Source organism: Neomonachus schauinslandi, chromosome 9 (genome assembly GCF_002201575.2).
Source record: "Neomonachus schauinslandi chromosome 9, ASM220157v2, whole genome shotgun sequence".
NCBI lineage: Eukaryota > Metazoa > Chordata > Mammalia > Carnivora > Phocidae > Neomonachus > Neomonachus schauinslandi.
Genome location: NC_058411.1, coordinates 47,001,598 through 47,019,659, shown reverse-complemented (window position 1 = coordinate 47,019,659; position 18,062 = coordinate 47,001,598). Strand labels below are relative to the sequence as shown.

General features: G+C 43.2%; 1 protein-coding gene across 1 annotated transcript in view; it reads right to left on the bottom strand.

The window, feature by feature from the left end:
- The window catches only part of TRIM9 (tripartite motif containing 9), a 107,923-nt gene that overhangs the window by 37,377 nt on the left and 52,484 nt on the right, over positions 1-18,062 (bottom strand). Inside the window, 2 exon segments of the mRNA XM_044917943.1 lie at positions 7,310-7,432; positions 9,662-9,757. Of these exon segments, the coding sequence (XP_044773878.1) occupies positions 7,310-7,432; positions 9,662-9,757 (219 nt within the window).

Here is an 18,062-nt window from a genome sequence, read left to right as displayed (position 1 = left end):
CCTTCCCTTCCCTTCCCTTCCCTTCCCTTCCCTTCCTTCCCTTCCTTCCTTCCTTCCTTCCTTCCTTCCTTCCTTCCACAGAGAGAGACACAGCGAGAGAGGGAACACAAAACACAAGCAGGGGGAGTGGGAGAGGGAGAAGCAGGCTTCCTGCTGAAGATGCGGGGCTCGATCCCAGGACCCTGGGATCATGACCTGAGCCTAAGGCAGAGGCTTAAACGACTGAGGCACCCAGGTGCCCCTGACATCTAGTTTCTGAATTAATTTGGCAAGATTTCCCATCCTATGGAAATCAGCCAAATAATCAGATCTTTTAAGAGTATAAATATTTTTTCTCTAGTTGAGAGTTTTTATCAGCTCTCTTACTTGTTACCTTCCTCACTCTGTGTTATTTCTACTGCTGTTATTATTTATCTCATGTTATATTTTTTATGGAAAACAATTCCTAGGAAGCTAGGCCATGTCACTTTTCCCTTGAGTTCCACATTTCTGTGCAGTTGCTCCTATCTCCAGAGAAACCATGTTTGCAGCTGGCTGGAGTTCAGAGTTCCTTTTCCCAGGAAGGAAATGTGCAAGTTGCAAGAATGACACAAATAGGGACTGGGAAACAATCTTCCTGCTTTCATCTGCATTATGGCCTGAACCAGCTCTCTAGAGACAATGAATTAATCTTTAGTTCATAGTTTCAGAGAACGCTTTCACAATTTTATTAGCAGTCCCCATCTGTTCGGGATAGCAAGTCCTATTGATCACTTGAACGTTTTTATTTTGTTAAGTGGCAAATTTATTAAGGTCATTCCTTGGGTCAAGATATGTCACTGACACCTATTCTGAAAAGGTGAATTTGAGAATGGACTGTTGTGTCCCTCTGAGTGCTTAAATTTTTTCAGTAGTATAGAGTAATCCATGATAGCTTATATAAGTTTAAAATTTTGTTCTGCCTATCCACAACTACATTTCCCATCCCATCTCTAGTAGACCAATATCTTCCCTCCACTCAGCTCATGTAACACAACCAGCAGCAAGAACTGAAGTTAATCAAAGTGAATTTCATTATTTTATCCAACTTGACCTTGACACCCTTTATCTACCTCCATCCACCCCTCCATCTTACATGTGGCTCTTTAAAATTTTTTCTTTATTTATTCTTTTTAATAAATACTTTTTTTTAAAACATATAATGTATTATTTGTTTCAGGGCACTGGATGTTATATGCAAACAATGAATCCTGGAACACTACACCAAAAACTAATGATGTAATGTATGGCAATTAACATAACATAGTAAAACAAACAAACAAACAAACAAATAAATACTTTCACTCATACTATTTTCTCTCCTCATGGGATCTGCAGGGATACCACTAATGAATTTTTAGTCTAAGTAAACAGTAACATTCTCTCTCTTGTATTTCAGAAATTCTTTCTTGAGTATAATTTATACCTTCCCATCACAGCTTAAAACAGTTTCCCCTAAGTATAAGGTAGTCCTTTTTTTCTGTGTAAGGTACAAGTACTCTTAAGATGCAAGCTTGAAGAATTTATTCTTCACAGGTCCTTTTGGTCAATGGGAGGAGTTTGTACATGTACCATTATTTCTTTTTTTTTTTTCTTTTTTAAGATTTTATTTATTTGACAGAGAGAGACACAGCGAGAGAGGGAACACAAGCAGGGGGAGTGGGAGAGGGAGAAGCAGGCTTCCCGTGGAGCAGGGAGCCCAATGTGGGGCTCGATCCCAGGACCTTGGGATCATGATCCGAGCCAAAGGCAGACGCTTAACAACTGAGCCACCCAGGCACCCCCATGTACCATTATTTCTAAAGCAAGATGGCCAACTAATGTTTGCGAGTTATAGGTGAAGTGCTTTGGCCATGAGATTCATCTAGTAAAGTAACAAATTCTCTTGTTTTTTTTTTTCCTAGAGTAGAATATTATCCCCTATATTATCATTATATTTACTGAAACTTAGAGGCATTTAAATTAAGGAAGAACATTTTTAATTTCTCACATGCCACCATTCTCCCACATGATGATAGGCAAATATTTCCCCCCTTCTCTTGATACCACTCTCTGTACTGTTATTAATTTACCCACATGTCAACTAATCATTTCAAAGACCAGTATTGAGGCTTTGAGTTTTTAATCAAGAAAAGGATAAGTTAGCCCTATTAAATAAATAAAACATGTACCTGTTTTGAGGAAGGCTTGAGATTTTAACAGCAAAACTGAACTTTCCATTCCAAAAGTGTGAATGCCACCAAAAGCCTCATCAATAAACATTGAGTGGAATATGCAAAGCATGCTCTTAGTGTGTAGAATACTACATCCCTGTACAGAGAAGTTGGTGAAGGAATACAAGTCATTTGGAGAGATACGCATATTGGTGTGGTCTACTCACACAGGAGAACATTTACAGTTTATGGTGGGCCACAGTAAAAGTGGTGCATACAACATGGTATTTTGTAGGCTGTGAGGTGCAGGGAGACACAGTAGATTGCTCTTTCATCTTCGAAGTATGTGTTTAGTGCCCTCTGGAGGTAAGGAATGTCACTCATGTCTGAGTTGCTGCAAAAGGCCTTAAAGAAGGTCTGTGACTGCCCTCCATTGGCATTGCCAAAGTGGGTAAAGAGGGTTCAGAAGAGTGTCCCCTAACTTTGGTGAGCTCCAGCTGTGTGTGGTGGCACCCTGGTGACTCCGTGGGCACCCGGGCATTCTGTCCTGTACCGTCCCTGTGTGACTTTTGCTCCTACGTAGTAGGAAGCAGAGGATCACAGCATTTGCCAAATGAATTCCCCATTAATGATAGCCTTATAATCAATAATAATTGTGGTTAAAATTTTAGAGTTGGCCCCCCAAGGGCAGTCAAAGGTTTCAAGTGTTCCAGTGTGCCTAATTTTTCCAAATGTCTTCATTGAAATGGACTTACAGAACTCATTACCAGTAGTTTTATTGGGTTTGAGCTGATTATTGGCTTAAATTTGTTGCTTTTTCTTTCTAATAATGGCTGTAGCCTGTCAAATCCTATCTAATTATTTAAAAAAAAATTGTAAGCTTGGATAGGTCTGTCTTCCACCCTCCCTCCCTCCCTCCCTCTCTCCCTCTTTCTTTCTTTCTTTCTTCCTTCCCCATCCCCCAGCCCAATCTGAATCAAAGGGTTACTAGCCTGTTTTGAGGCAATGGCAAAATAGCTTAAGTAAGCATTTGACAAGCCAATAATGTCCCTAGTGTAAATTTGTGCTCTGACTGATATGCCATATAATTAATTTTTTTAATAAACATAATGGGAACATGACAGACAATACATGGTAAATAATAATAAAGACAATGATGACAATAGTGATAATGATTCCAACAAAACCCAACAGTACATTTGGGTTCAAAGTCAAACATTCTATATATAGTTACAATTGGGGTGTGGGGGTCCTCTGTAAAAATGAAAAGCTATAAAAAACAAGAAACTTTATCATTATCTTTTAGCATTCTTGCTAATTTTGTTGGTATGTTCTTTGGCCAACCACACATGGAAATTAAAGATTAGACTTTTTCAGAATATTTTTAATAACTATAACTTTTTTCCTTCCAGAGAATCTTAGAATTAAAAGGTAACCAAGAAGACTCCTGTCACCTTGTACTATTCAACATATGAATTTACTCTAAAATATTGGAGCAAATATACATTTAAGATGATTGTAGAATTATTTCAAATTCTGAGTGTTACATAAATAAAAATCATTCTCAGAGGGCGCCTGGGTGGCTCAGTTGGTTAAGCAACTGCCTTCGGCTCAGGTCATGATCCTGGAGTCCCTGGATCGAGTCCCGCATCGGGCTCCCTGCTCGGCGGGGAGTCTGCTTCTCCCTCTCCCACTCCCCCTGCTTGTGTTCCCTCTCTCGCTGTGTCTTTCTCTGTCAAATAAATAAATAAAATCTTTTAAAAAAAAATCATTCTCAGAAATGACATTTGTAAGTTTCCTGAGAAAAACATGGATCTCATTAATAGCATATGTAAGCATCATCACAAATTCCCTGTGCAGATCACAGACAGTGAGGATATTTTAAGACCTTACTCAGGTCAGGAAGGCCCAGGAAGAACGGTAACAAAACATATAGTTCAAACAAGATACCTGGGGGATCAGGTTTACTGTTCTTTTTGTGGGGATATTGCCCAAGTAGTCCCAAACACGAATCAGTAGTATTTCTTGAAAGCTCAAAAGCATTTTTCCCCTTCAGTAGCTTTCTGACATTTGATTAGTTCACTACATCCCCAAAATAGATATTTGTCTCCCAGTGTTTTTTTCAAACCACAGAATAGTATTAAACATAATTTATATTTAAAATATTCTTAAAATATGGTCACAGCTCCATACATATATCTCAAAGCCTTTTTTTTTTTTTACTAACTTTAAAAATAGTTCACCAAACTTTGTGAATTATTTTATAGGATGATCAGTTAAAAATGCAAGCCACTTTCCTAGGTTCAGAGGCAATCACACCTGCGTATAGACTAATTCTACACCACTCTGGTATTCTGGTATTAATGGAAAATAAGCTCCTAGGAGCACTTCTTCGGCGTGCTGGGTGCCACCACATTTCCAGGCATTCTCTCTCAGTGCTAACAACATTTCCTGAGGACTGTGCTAAGTGCTTGGCAATGCTCTGTGAGGTGGTGACCGTTCTTGGCCTGATTTTACCCGCAGGTGAAAGTAACTGAGCCAGAGACTTGCCCACAGTTAGAGACCTAGTGAGTGATAAAGTGTGTCCTCACACCCCGTTCTCTATGACACAGAAGCTGGGCTCTTCACCTCTCAGCTCCGGCTTGTCTCAGAACCAGAACCATCCAATCTGCTCAAGCAATCCGTGCTTTCAGAGAGGGGCATGAGGAGATTATAAAGACAGTCTTTATCCACACTCCCTTTCCAGCATCCCCAGCCTTTTGGATTGCTCAAGAAGAGAAAGTTGCCAGAAAAATACACACACAACTCTCCTCTTTGTCAGCGAAAAGCAGGCCCCAAGAGAACTCTGCCAAGGGGAGCGGAAGACCATAAGATTATCCCTGCCGGACTGTGAGTGATGGGTCAGCCAACAAAGACAGAAAGAAGTACTGTGCTTGGCAAGGGATGTCTATAAAAGGCCAGTCTTTTCTCACAAATCTGAGTAGCAACAGAAATGACAAGAAAGGGGAAAGGCAGGAGGAGAAAAGCAGAGGGAGGGAGAGAGACTTGGAGGCTGGCGTCCGCTTCTGGCAGTTTTTAGCAGTGACACACAATCCGCTGAAAACAGCAGAGAAACAAATCGCTCACGACAGAAGACAGAGCAGCTTTGCTGCCGTGGGGGACAACCAGCCACCTGCCTCTTGTTCCCATGGCCCTTCGGGATCTGGGGCAGGGCACTCCATGCTGGGCAGGGCGGGATGAGAGCAGGCAGCTGCCTCGGCTCAGAAGCCCCGGGCGCATCGGGGTGCCCCGCTCTGTGGCGGTCACCAGTACGGACAGACAGTTGCCGGACCTGGAGTCTTGGCAGTGACGAGCAGCCGTTCCGGGGCGGTCTCTGCGCCCCCAGCACAGCCTATAACGGGTTCTCACACAGTCCCAGCCTGCAGGGATGGCACTAAGCGAGGCTCCTGGGGGCCCTCACGCCCCTCTCCTGCTGTTCGATATGGATAAATGATGCTTTCTCAATCTGCGCTTCCCCTTTCTGTCCAGACCGCTGCCCTTAGGGCCCCCCCATGCAGAAAACCTGCAGTGGCCGCTATAGGCGCCGTATGACTGATCACAAATGGTTCACCGTGTTCTGTTTGAAGATACCAAGAAAGTGTCTGCAATGTCTTAAAAAAGAGTTTTCCACTGAGGAAAAGTTAACATTTGGTGACTACATACTAAAATGGTTGGTCTACTATCGAGAGGGAAAATCCAGCCGCCCAGCTCATTTCCTATAGCCGGTTGTGGTTTTACCTTAGAGAGCTCCGTGTGATTCAAGGGGTATTTGAGTTCCACTGTAACAATAAAGGTTTTAGGTTTCTGAAGGGTGTGAAATGAAGGGCTATAGTGGCCATCTGTTAGTAATGTCAGAGCAGGTGACGGAAACAGGTTTGAATCCATTCTACGATGAGCCGAAGAGGGTCTTCCAGTTTAGACCCACCACTAAGAAACAGTAATGGCATCTCTGGAAGGAGTGTTACCATCAGCAGCCTTGGTTTCCTGTCCAAACCAACAGGCTGAGGTTCTCGGAACATTAAAGCCCTGTGCACTTTTCTTTCCCACCTCCTGCATCAGATTTAACTTCAAGCCGTGCAATTTTCTTTATCAAGGCATCTGCTGTGCCTCTCCTTGATAAAAGTGTGTGCCGCCGCTGCCTCCTCAGGAACGCTCAGAGAGCCGTGGCCCTGACTGAGCACCAGAGGGGTCAGGCCAGCAAACTTCATCACGGGGCATAGCCCTCAGGAGTGCTTTCCGCCTTGGACCTTGTTATCCCAGCTCTGCCTCCTGCCTGGTGCAGTTCAACAGGCCCTCTCAGCGTGACACCTGAGGCAGGGGAGAAAGGTTTATATTCCAGCCACATCATTGCCCTGACTTTGGGGAAGGAAGAAGCAGGTGTGTGGCCCTACCTGTGTTTGCAGCAGGTGGGTGGTGGAAGGGGGAGCCTCTTAGAGGAGGAAGCAAGATTGGGGTTTTCTTACTTTTGGAGAAAACTGTTACGTTTCCCTGGGGAGCAGTTGTTCTAGATCAGGCTGCCTGGCCCCCTGCCTTCTGGCAGCAGCCCCCCCCCCCCCCAGAGCTCAGGGTCCCAGTGTGTGGCTGAGGCACACAGTAGAGTTGGAAGATTGGTGATTCTGCTGCTCAGGGCTCAGCATTGCCAGTTTTACTGTGGGTCTTGTCCAGGACTCATGCCCTAGTTAGCAACTAGTTTATTGCCTTGTTTCTGGTCATCACAAGATGGGTACTGGCTCGGCTTGAAGCTTCCCTGCCACGAAGCTTGAGTCCCAAATTTTGTAAGCTGTGTTCTCTTATTTCTTCACTTTGAAACTCTTCCCTGGTTCTCCTACTGGAATCCCATTTGTTTAGAAATGGGCCTTCCCCTGTTCTTCGGGGACTACAGCCTGTTCCAAACCTGCTGGGGGTATCTGATGCTTATGGGGCCTTTCACGAGCTCCCTTGAGGTCGTATCCATTCTCTGCTGCCCACTATTGAAGCTCCATGCTGTTGACTGCCTAACCCCACCAGAGAGCCTGTAGTTAGACCTCACCTCTCCCTCTACCCTAATCAGGCCAGCCTGGCTCCTCAGCTTTCTGCTCTCCCCATGGCACAGCACTCACCTTCAGCTTGTGTTCATGCTCCTTGTTGACACGTGCAAGCAGCTGGGCTTTCCTTCTGTTGAGGGCATCGATGAGGGCATCACATTGGGCCACCAGGCAAGCCTCAAACTCCACGCTGTTCTCCTGTGTGAGACAGTACATATCTTAGCCGCAAAGTACCTGCGCTCCTTGGGCTGCCAGAAAAAATAGAGTTCCCCTGTCCATTTGTGGGGTGGAAATCCCTGCTGAAGGAGATGAAAAGAACTCTGTCTACAATGCACATTTAGCCTTTTTTAAATAACCGGATAAATTTCATTCTACAGTGGTAGTGTCCTCTTGAATTTTACATTGAGAAGGATAAATATTACTTAATAAATTCATTTTTACCAAAAGGAAATCATCTCCACAGTTCACATTATATTGTGTAAAATAAAGCTTAGTTTGTAAAGTTGAACATGAATCCTTCTGAGGGCTGGTGTATGTCCACTTATGGATGGTGGAAGGTGGCATTTGGAGAGGCTGGCTGCCTGAACAGATTGGGCATGGTGGAGGCATGAGAGTTAAAGAATCATTCAATTCAAGAGGAGAGAGAAGAAAGAGGACGGCAGTGGTCTTCAATAATGTTTTAAACAATAATCCAATGACAACAGAAATTTATAAGAATAATCATGGGCAAAAGTACTCGCTCCTTTCATTAAGGAAAGCAAACAGTTAATGCACATAGGCGGTCAAGAACAATTAGTATATGTAACAGTCATCACCCAGCTGTAAAAGTCAAGCCAAGAACCAACTGCTTGTGGGAGAAAGCTAACCATATTCTAAATGAATTATAGCTTCTCCATGATGTTTAAATTGAATGCCGGATCTAACTATTTACTTGATTTAAACCTATACATGCCGTAGACATTTCTTTTAAGCAATTCTCTCCTAAATCATAAACATTTATGAACAGTCATCTTTTCAGTATCTTACATATGTAATTTTGAGTGTCAAACCATAATCTGCAAAACAATTGTAATTTATAGCAAATGGAAGATGAATTCTCACATATACACGAATAGCACTGAAAAAATAGCATCCAACTGAGTCAACTGTAAGCTTGGCAAGGAAAGAACAGCTTAGCCTATCAAATTTTAATTTATTCCCCAAATCATAAAGAACTGTGTCTCTTAATATGAGGACATACTGATAGGTATCTGATAACTTCTCAAATGCAAGGTCTTCTTTGTTTAAGGTGTGCATTAGTAATTGCTAGAGCAATGACTTCTACATGTGAAATTTTGGCTTTCATGACAATTGCTTTTGAGCACTCGGAGAAGTCCTATAGAAAACATCATTTAAGAGCTCTCTATGTCCCATGCAGGGTAATATTGGGAGGATGAGGGCAGCCTTCTTACAGGTTCTGATGTAGAGCACAAAGAAAGCTTTGCTCTGTTGAAGAGGCAAAAGCAAAGAAAGGACTGACCTATAACCTCTGCTGGCCTGGAAAACAGAAGGAAGTGTCCAACTGTTAGGTTGTAGGGAATCAAAAGTTTTAACATGAGCATGCATGCAAAAAAGGGTGAGGAAATCAGTGTGAGAGGCTTTGAAAGGCTGGCTTACATTTAAAAAGATATTTCTACCTTGACATGAGTTAAATATTAACTCAGAAAGCAATTTACTGGAGGCCAGAGGGAAGGTTATTTCTGTGAGGCAATCTCAAAACGTAAGAACAGTAAACAGTGCAGAAGGTCATTATTTAAGCATCTCGTGCATTTTATGGCTTCTTCCCTTTAGCAATAGTGGAGAATTCACGAGCTCTCAAATGCTGGCTGATCTGTGGGTCGCTCTGTCCAAATAAAGCAATCTGAAATTATAGCTCCCGGGGGGGTATCTTGGTTGGAAAATATTTAAGTATCTAAGTAGAGAAGAAGCATTACTATGGGCAAGAAGGAAGGAAAGGAGGGAAGGAGGAAGGAAGGAAGGGAGGGAGGGGAAAATGTGACCCCTTTGTTACCATTGGATAAGACGTAATTACTGCAAGGTGGTTTGCAAACCTGTAGAGTTTAAAAAACTCAACAATTATGACTCCGAATTCACAAAGAGATCTCTTTCTAAATCCACAGTAGTAGAGAATTAGGACCTCAGTGCTGAAGACAGGAGCTATTTGGAAAACCAAGTAGTGTGGCTGGCTCGTTGGCAAAATATAACCACCTTGAGAAGGGGGCATATTTGAAGCTGATCTGTACATGTGTTTGTATTAGAAGAGACAGAGCAGAAAATAATAACTGGAATTTCCCCACAATACAGAAAAGTAGAAGAAATAAATTTCCCCACAACGCAGCTACATCTGAACCCATGGCATTTGCTTTCTGTCTCAGGTGCTGCCGATACCTGGATCTGCTGGACCATGTTGCGGAGCTGCACCAGAAACTCCTTGGCTTCTTTGGCCCTGTCTGATAGTCCGTTCAGCGCCTGGGAGAGCTGGCTCTGCGAAGATAAAGAAGGAAACCGTGGAGCTGTAATCACAGGAAGTAGCAACAAGGTCGTAGAAAGTCATTTCGATCCAAGACCCAAGAGTCCTCAACCTCCTCAGATTCTTCTTGTCGAGCTTGGGACACCAATATTTGTATGTGAGGATTCTATAACGACCTCCAGACCCCTTCCACAGGCTCCGGAGAACTTTCTCCTCTGAAGCAGGGACAATTCCTGCCCATTGCGGAGGCCCTCACCAGCTGATATCTGCCTGGAATTTCCTCATCTCGTTAATTCATTGATTAATTGAGCAATGATTTATCTAATTTGATATTAAAAGAAGACAGTGAGTCAGATGATTGGTCTGGGCCTGGGGCAGGAAGAATAGAGAGTCAAGAACAGGATGAGGAAGGGAAGGGTTAGAGCATTGATGTGATACTCTAGGGCCTCTTCAGTGTAATGACAGATACAAAAGCCACGACCACATTCCTCATCAAGCTCACCTTCCTGCTCCCAATTACAGCCCTGTTGCCCTAACTCCTCTCCATTCCCAAACCAAGGCAGACTCTCCTCCCGATTTCACACACTGTCCCGTCCATATGGGAGGCAATTCTGCTGGGGGGCCAGGGGTGCAGGTAAGCACTTGCTTTTTCTCCAGCCTCCCTGCCTGCTGGGGTGGCCATGGGACACACTGCTAATTGATGAGATTGAAGTGGAGCTTGGCTGCGGGTGAGGAAGGGTCTGAGAAAGCTCTTGCTTTTCTGCTCACATGAGACCAGTGTGGCTGGTGCAGCCTCTGCCCTTGTGTTCCTGACTTCATGGCAGATGTCTTATGATTCTCATTGAGAAGGCCAACATGGTAAGGGAGGAAGGGTGAAAGAAGAAAGAGCCTGGTTCCAGGGGCAGCTTTGAGCAGCCGAACAACACCTGAAGTCTCCTACCACTAGGCTCCTTGTCTATGGAGAACATTAGCTCCTAGTTAAGTTCCCGTACTGAGGTTTCCATTACTGACAGCCACTACCATTGTACTTGATGCAAAAGTTCTTCTCCTAGCAGCCTGGGCATATCCTCTCATCTCTCCTGTAAATTACAGAGACAAACTCCTTTCCCACAACACCTTCTTTGAAAACTAAAGCCCACTCCCCTCCTTGCCAACACAACCCCTCAACCACTCTCCCCTTTCAAGTAAAAGGGCAGAATCTTAAGATTATATCTCTTGGTCTAATGAATGTTTCTCTGTCTCTTTTTAAAAACTTTTAAATCCAGTATAGTTAACATACAGTGTTATCTTAGTTTCAGGTGTACAAGAGAGTGATTCAACAATTCTATACATTACTCAGTGCTCATCAAGTTAAGGGTACTTTTAATCCCCTTCATCTTACCATATGATCCAGTAATTTCACCCAAAGAATACAAAAACACTAATTTGAAAAGATATATACACGTCTATGTTTATTCCAGCCTTATTTACAATAACCAAAATATGGAAGCAGCCCAAGTGTCCATCAATAGATGAATAGATAGAGAAGATGTGGCATATACATACAATGGAATATTACTCAGCTATAGAAAAGAATGAAATCTTGCCATTGACAACCACATGGATAGAGCTAGAGAGTATATGACTAGCTGAATGTTTTCCTCTTATATTTGCCTTATTAAATACAAAGTTGGGCACTGGATCTCTTTAAAAATATGCATGCCAAATGCTTCATAGAAGCAATGTGGAGTGGTAGAAAGAACATAAGCCTTGGAAGGGCTCAAATTCTGCCTCTACTTTACTAAATGTGACCTTGAGAGAGTCACCTGTGCCTGAGTTACTCCAATGTGAAAAATGGGAAGCAGAATAATGTTTTGTAGTTGGGTTATTGTGAGGGTTTAGTGCATTCACCAATGCAAAAGCTCCTGCTAGCTATGGGTAATGGTTAAGGGAACTACTCTGAATTCATAAATGCTACCAGTTATTGGCTGTTCAAACTTTTTTTACATAGTTTTACCTCGTCCATAAAATGAGAAGAATATTACTATTCTTGGGTATTATGGGCATTGCATGAGATACTAATTTAAAGCCAGAACCCCTCTGGTGTATGGTACATGCTTAATAAATGTTGGTTGTTATTAACTTTAAAAAAAAAAGATTTTATTTATTTATTTGAGAGGGAGACACAGAGAGCGAGCATGAGCTAGGGGGAGAGGAGCAGAGGGAGAGGGAGAAGCAGACTCCCCGCTAAGCAGGGAGCCCGACACAAGGCTTGATCCTGGGACTCCAGGATAATGACCTGAGCCACCCAGGTACCCTGGTTGTTATTAACTCTTATTCACCTTCTTCCATCCTGCTCACAAACACCTGCAGACTGACTGGGGAGATTTGCAGAGCAGATTCCTGGAACAGGATCTGTTGGAGAATATCCTTCATCACTTGTACTTTGATCTAGGTACTCAGACTCAGGAAGGCTAGACCAACACAGCTGAGTAAGAAAAAGCACAAAGTGAGCCTATGATGCTGGAAGGGCTACTCAATTATTTATTACCAGGTCTCAGCTGCATCTATTACTTGGGGTAAAAGTTTTCTCCTCAAGAACTTTTTCCAAGAGCCCAGGGGGCGAAGGAGGGTGGGAGGGTCTCATTTAGAGGAGCAGGCAATAAATTAGAGACATATTCTAAAGGAGACATTTTTCATTGTTACTTTAGAATTCATATCCCTTCTTTTTCTGAATGAGCAAAAGTTTGCTGGCTACCATAGTTTTCTTCCCCCTTTTATTATAATCTCTGCTAAGCTTAGTAAACACATTTGGATGTTGGAATATAGAAGCCAAGTTCATTCAGCTGTACAGAACTGAAGCTACCTGATTTCTTGTATCCCCGCCTGGTACTTAATTGTACAATGTAAGTTAGACCTGATACCCATAAAGAATTGTTGACGAGGTCCTGCTATCTTCTTAGAAAAAAAATTATTCCGTAGTATACAAAGAGTACTGGCCTCATCCACTCCCAGCTTTTTATATGGCAAATCAATAAGTGAACTGAAAAAATCAATTCATTTGCAGATTACCTCCCTTTGTGTCTATTTCCAATCCCAAGAATGCCTTCTACCTGGCAAATGGTTCTGGTATTTGATAAAAGACCGCATTATAAGATAAAGATCTAAAACTTTTCTCTTAAGCTTTGCCAACTTGTGGAAACTGAGCAGGAGACAATGAAAAATCTTGGAAACTATCACTAGAAAATGCTCTTATTATAAGGATTTATGTGTGCATTGCTTTTATAGGATAATCTTCTGATCACATTTTAAGCTACATCTGATGTAGAAGAACATTATTATTTACTGATTTTGTTTCCCAGAAGCATTTAAATTCCTGCCGTGGGCTAACAGAAGTGTTCTGTATTCAGGACCACAGAGCAGCCCTGGGAATTTATAGCAGAACATCACAGATGCAAATACTTAGTGTGTTTTCCTTACAGCACCTTCGGCCATTAAAAGCAGTTTATGAGGCCTAAGCAATGCCATTCTGATTTCCTGCGTAGTTGTCTTCCAATTTTCTGAAAAGCTGTCATGACCAGAAAGTGAATGAGAGTGGGGAAATAATGTAGCCAAGGAGGCAAGAGCTCAGAGCATGCTCTGAATCACCAAGATCTCCCAGAAAGAGTTGCTCAGAGCTTGAATGAGGGAAAAAAGCACTCTGCCTCCCCCTTCCTTCCTGTGCTGCTTTTCCCCTCCAACTTCCACCCAGATTCCCCTCACCTTCCAAAGGAGTGAAGGTTGTAAGGGATCAGCAGCTCAACCTGGAAGCCGTTTGGCAGACGGTATGGGTTTCAGTCCCTCGTGAACAACTCCTCCCTTGGCCGAGCACCCGCCCAGCTGCGGAGGATGCCCACGCGGGGGATGGTGTCTCCTTTCCTTGCTCTGCCGTGAACATCATTCATGTGTCATTTCCTCCCTCAGTTTACTACGAATATTGGATGGAGACAATTGGGACAAATGAAGGAAAGCTTCCTGGCTGTCTGCGATCTGAAGTTACAGGTATGGGACAGGTCAAAAAGGGTCAACCCTAAAGAATTAGTACAAAATAGATGAGGTGACAAACAAGAAATAGTGGCTTGATGGCCCCTGGGACTCTGTCCCAGTGCACTCTGCTTGGGGACTGTGGCCCAGGCCACCTCCTTCCCGGGTACCTGGGTCAACACAAAACGCAGAAGCAAAGTGACAATTGATGTGATGTGATTTTGAAGTAAGGCTGCTAGAAGAACAACTTTTTTCTGGAAAGAATGTTGGTTTTTAAGTCTTACTACATTACTGACATTCTATAATTAAAAAGTAAAGGCAAGAAATTCTAATAGTTACAAGATATTGGTCATTTATTATTAACAAGGGACTGGTGGGTGCTTTTAATGGGCATCCTATTTAATCCCAATCACCACCCTGCCATTTTGCAGAGGCTCAGAGAGGACACACCCGAGTTTAGGTTTTATGACTCACATATAAAAGAGCAGGAACACAAACCCTAGTCTGACTCCAAAGTTGTGCTCTTTGCTTCTGCCGTCCAAAGGAGAGAATTCTTCTCTCACTCATGCAGGAAGAAATAAAAACCACCTATGGTGAGAGCATGTAAAACCAAGGAAGGTGAGTTGGTGAGGGGATTATGATTGATTATGAGGAAACCTGATTATGCTTAACAGGCAGATAATAAGTAAACCATAGCATAGCTAGTTAACCTAGCCTTTTTCCTGCATACAGTTTTTTGGTGAATTTGAAAAGGACCTGTCAATGAGATCCATGGGTCTCATGGGAGAGGGCCAAAAGCTTTGGACTGAGATCCAGCGCTGTCTTTATCACCCCCTGACCTGAGACCTTGGAAGGGACTGGGCTGAGGGTGGAATCAGGTAAAGGAATGAGAAGTCACTGAGTGACTAGAACTTGGGGAACGTTTGAGTTAAACTCAGGGGGACTGATTCTCCTTCTGGCTAAACCTTCTGTTTCTGGCCTGTACCTTTCTTTCCCCCCACAAAGGGATCTCTCCCTTGGTTTCTCTGATGGTGGAAGACCCTGGATCTACCCCAGCCCCAGCTCACTAGTTAGATGGGCAAGAAGCCTCACAGGCTGGGGGCGGTACACAGGTTGTGATCTGTAAACAAGTAATCTAGGCATGTGTGTGCGTGTGTATGAGCCAGTGAGAGAGAAAGTGAATGTGTGTGAGTGAGCAGACATGAGCACGGAGTATGTGAGTGTATAAGAATGTGTGCGAGAGTGCATGTGTGTATGAGACATCCGTGGAGCATCAGGAGGCTCTTGGCTTTGGATAAGGCTGGTACCAGAGGGGCCTTATGGGCAGCTGATTTGGGGCCACTGAACTGCTGCTTATTGCTAATTGGTTGTGACCAAGATCCTCTCCGTGGCCAAACTGTAGCAGCTTCCTCTGGGCCCTCTTCTCAACTTTGGCCCATAAAGACTTGAACAAAACACTAACATAGTTTCTAATGGCTCATGGCCACATCCCTAGGACGACCCTAGCCCCTTTAAGTGTCAGTCTGAGGAAACTTGAGGCTGCCAAAAGAATTTACCGGTTGTTTCAGCCAACACCCGAAGATAGGGCTCTTGTCACCTAGTCTCTATAGAAGAATAGGAGCTAAACTCAAAAGCAAGTTAGCAAACCCAGATGGGTTTCACTTGAGCCAACCCCTTCTCACTTTCTGTAATTTCTCACTTCCCTGACTCTCCTGAACCCCAGCTCGTCCCCTCCCCAATCCTTCATTCTCCCTTAAAAAGGCTCAGTCACTTCTGTACAAATTGAAGTTGAGTTCAGTTCATGCTGGACTCCTTTCCCTATTGCAACAGTTATATTACTGATTGAAATCTGTCCTTACCCCTTTAACTGGTGTCCGCTTTGTTTATCTCTGACCGTGGCTAGCCTGGCTCTGACCTAGGGGAACCTGGGGCAATCTTGGGCAACGAGCTGACCCTTCAGCAGACCCAGGTTAACCTTAAGGGCAGGGAAGGAAGCACATCCAAGTTCCCCTGCCTGAGCAGGCACATCTCTCATATATTAGACCAATCTTACCATTTTTACTGTGGACGTGACCTATAAGCTGTGTGGAAGATAGAAAGGAGGAAGACATGATGCACCTAACACTGTTCCATATAATCCCCTTTCCCATTCCTCAGGGCTAGATCTGCACACACAAGTACGCAAACATCCACACCAAAAGCTAATGCATAATGCCATTGACCTCCATTTTAATAACAATTCAAATCCAAACATTCTGTTTCAGTCATTCTTGAAACCATAAACATGGACCAGAAATGCTATTTTTTTCACTAGATAGTAGCAACTGACTGAGATAGGGCAATGGGCACTAATCTGACATTGGGGTTAAGAGGACAGGGTTTAAGGTCAGATGGACTTGGGTTTAAATCCTAGCCTTCTAATCTCTGTGGGACCCTGGGCATATTACCTAAGGTAATGGGTACTGTGGTACTCCACCCAGATTTGCGTCCTTCTTCCAGCTGCTGGGAATATCAATGTTAACAGATTACACCAGGCCACATCACATGGCCAAGAATGACAATGGGGTAGAGACACACGCTTTCTTGTCTTTCTTGTCTATGGGGAACTGCATTGCTCAGGGCTTTGCCCCCTTCCAGGCTGGGGCCTTCTTGCCATGACTTGAGAATGGGCTATCCCAGCTCCAGAACTCCCTGCAGACTGGGCTGAGGCCTCTGCTCATTCTTGGCCTTCTCACTTCCTTACAGGTGGATCTATTGAGAGCACTAACCATCCCTTCACAACTCTCTGAGTCTGTGTCCAGGAGCCCCAGTCTCAAACGCTAAACTTCCTGGGTTCCAGTTTCCTCATCTGCAACATGAGGATAACAATAGTCTCTTCATCAGAGGACCGTAGTGAGGATTAGGTGAAATCATATATATAAAGTTCCTCTATGCAACACCTGGCATATTGTAAGCATTTAGTAAATAGTATTATTTTTATAATAAGAATTATGTTAAAATAGACATACATAAATCATTAAAACATTTTGTCATACCACATGCCCCAATTTGGGGTTTGATCACTTATGATTATTCAGACAGTGCACTAGATTATAGTATTGTTCACAACTGTTTGCTCCCTCCCCATTTTTGCCATATGACTTGTGGTCCCTCCTGTAGGTGGAGCGTGTATCTCTATCCCATTTCATTCTTGGCCATGTGATTTGCTTTAGCCTAAAGAAGCACTGTGATTTTCTGCCAGCTCATTGGCTTTTCTTCTTTGTCACACGAATCCAGTGGGTGTGCCGAAAAATTGGCTCTCAAAAAACAAAAGGAAAAACCCAAATTCTGATTTGTAGTGTTTGCCAGTTTCCAAGGTGTAAATACATACTTGGTTTCAGGCTACCAACATAACATCACAGAATGTGGAGTTAGAAGAGAAGTGTACTGTCAACTCTTGAGCAGTGAGCAGGTATGAGCTGATCAGCATACCTGCATACCACTGGGCGTATCCCACACAGTGGCCATGGGCTTTCAGAAAGAAGACATGTGGAACAGAACTTCAGACTACCTCCTATGATAGAACATGAGCAAGGAATAAACCTTTGCCACTGAGATTTTTAGGGGCTGTTTTTTACTGTAGCAAAACTGACTATACAGATAGCAATTACAATCTTTTCTTTCGTGATTTAATTTAATCAATATTCATAGAGTTTTATCATGGGCCAGGCACAGTGATTCATGCTAGGAAAACAATGATAAAGAAAGTAAACACAATACCTTCCCTCAAGGAACCATCACTGTTCTAAAACCACCACCATTCTGAGCTTAATAATGTCCATTTAAAAGTTCTCTCTTATGGGCTCTCTAATGAAGCGGAAGAAGACTAGACTACTCTAACAACAACAGAAATGTAGCTTCTCCACCTCTCAGGGCAAATGAGAAGTATCTGATTTCCTCACCAGACATAGCCAGTTCTGGTTAGAGTTTGAACTCCAGATATACTCCACATGGCCTTTATCTACCAAACTTAAAATATTTCTCTGCCTTAGACAGGAAACTCTTAAGCTAGAGATGCAAATCAACATGGAGGGTTTTTTTCAGCAAGATGGAAGTCACTTTTTGCCTCAAGGCACGGCAAAAAAAAAAAAAAGAGAGAGAGAAAAGAAAAAAAACAACAACAAACTGTTGCTTCACCCAATGTTCATAGTTTCTTGGGGGAAAATCAATTTGCCACGTCTCTATGGCTTTTGCAGAGTGCTGGAAGCTGTGAAAGAATTCATGCAGCAATTGTTGCGATGGAAGGCATGAAACTTTAATAAAGCAGCAAGCATACAG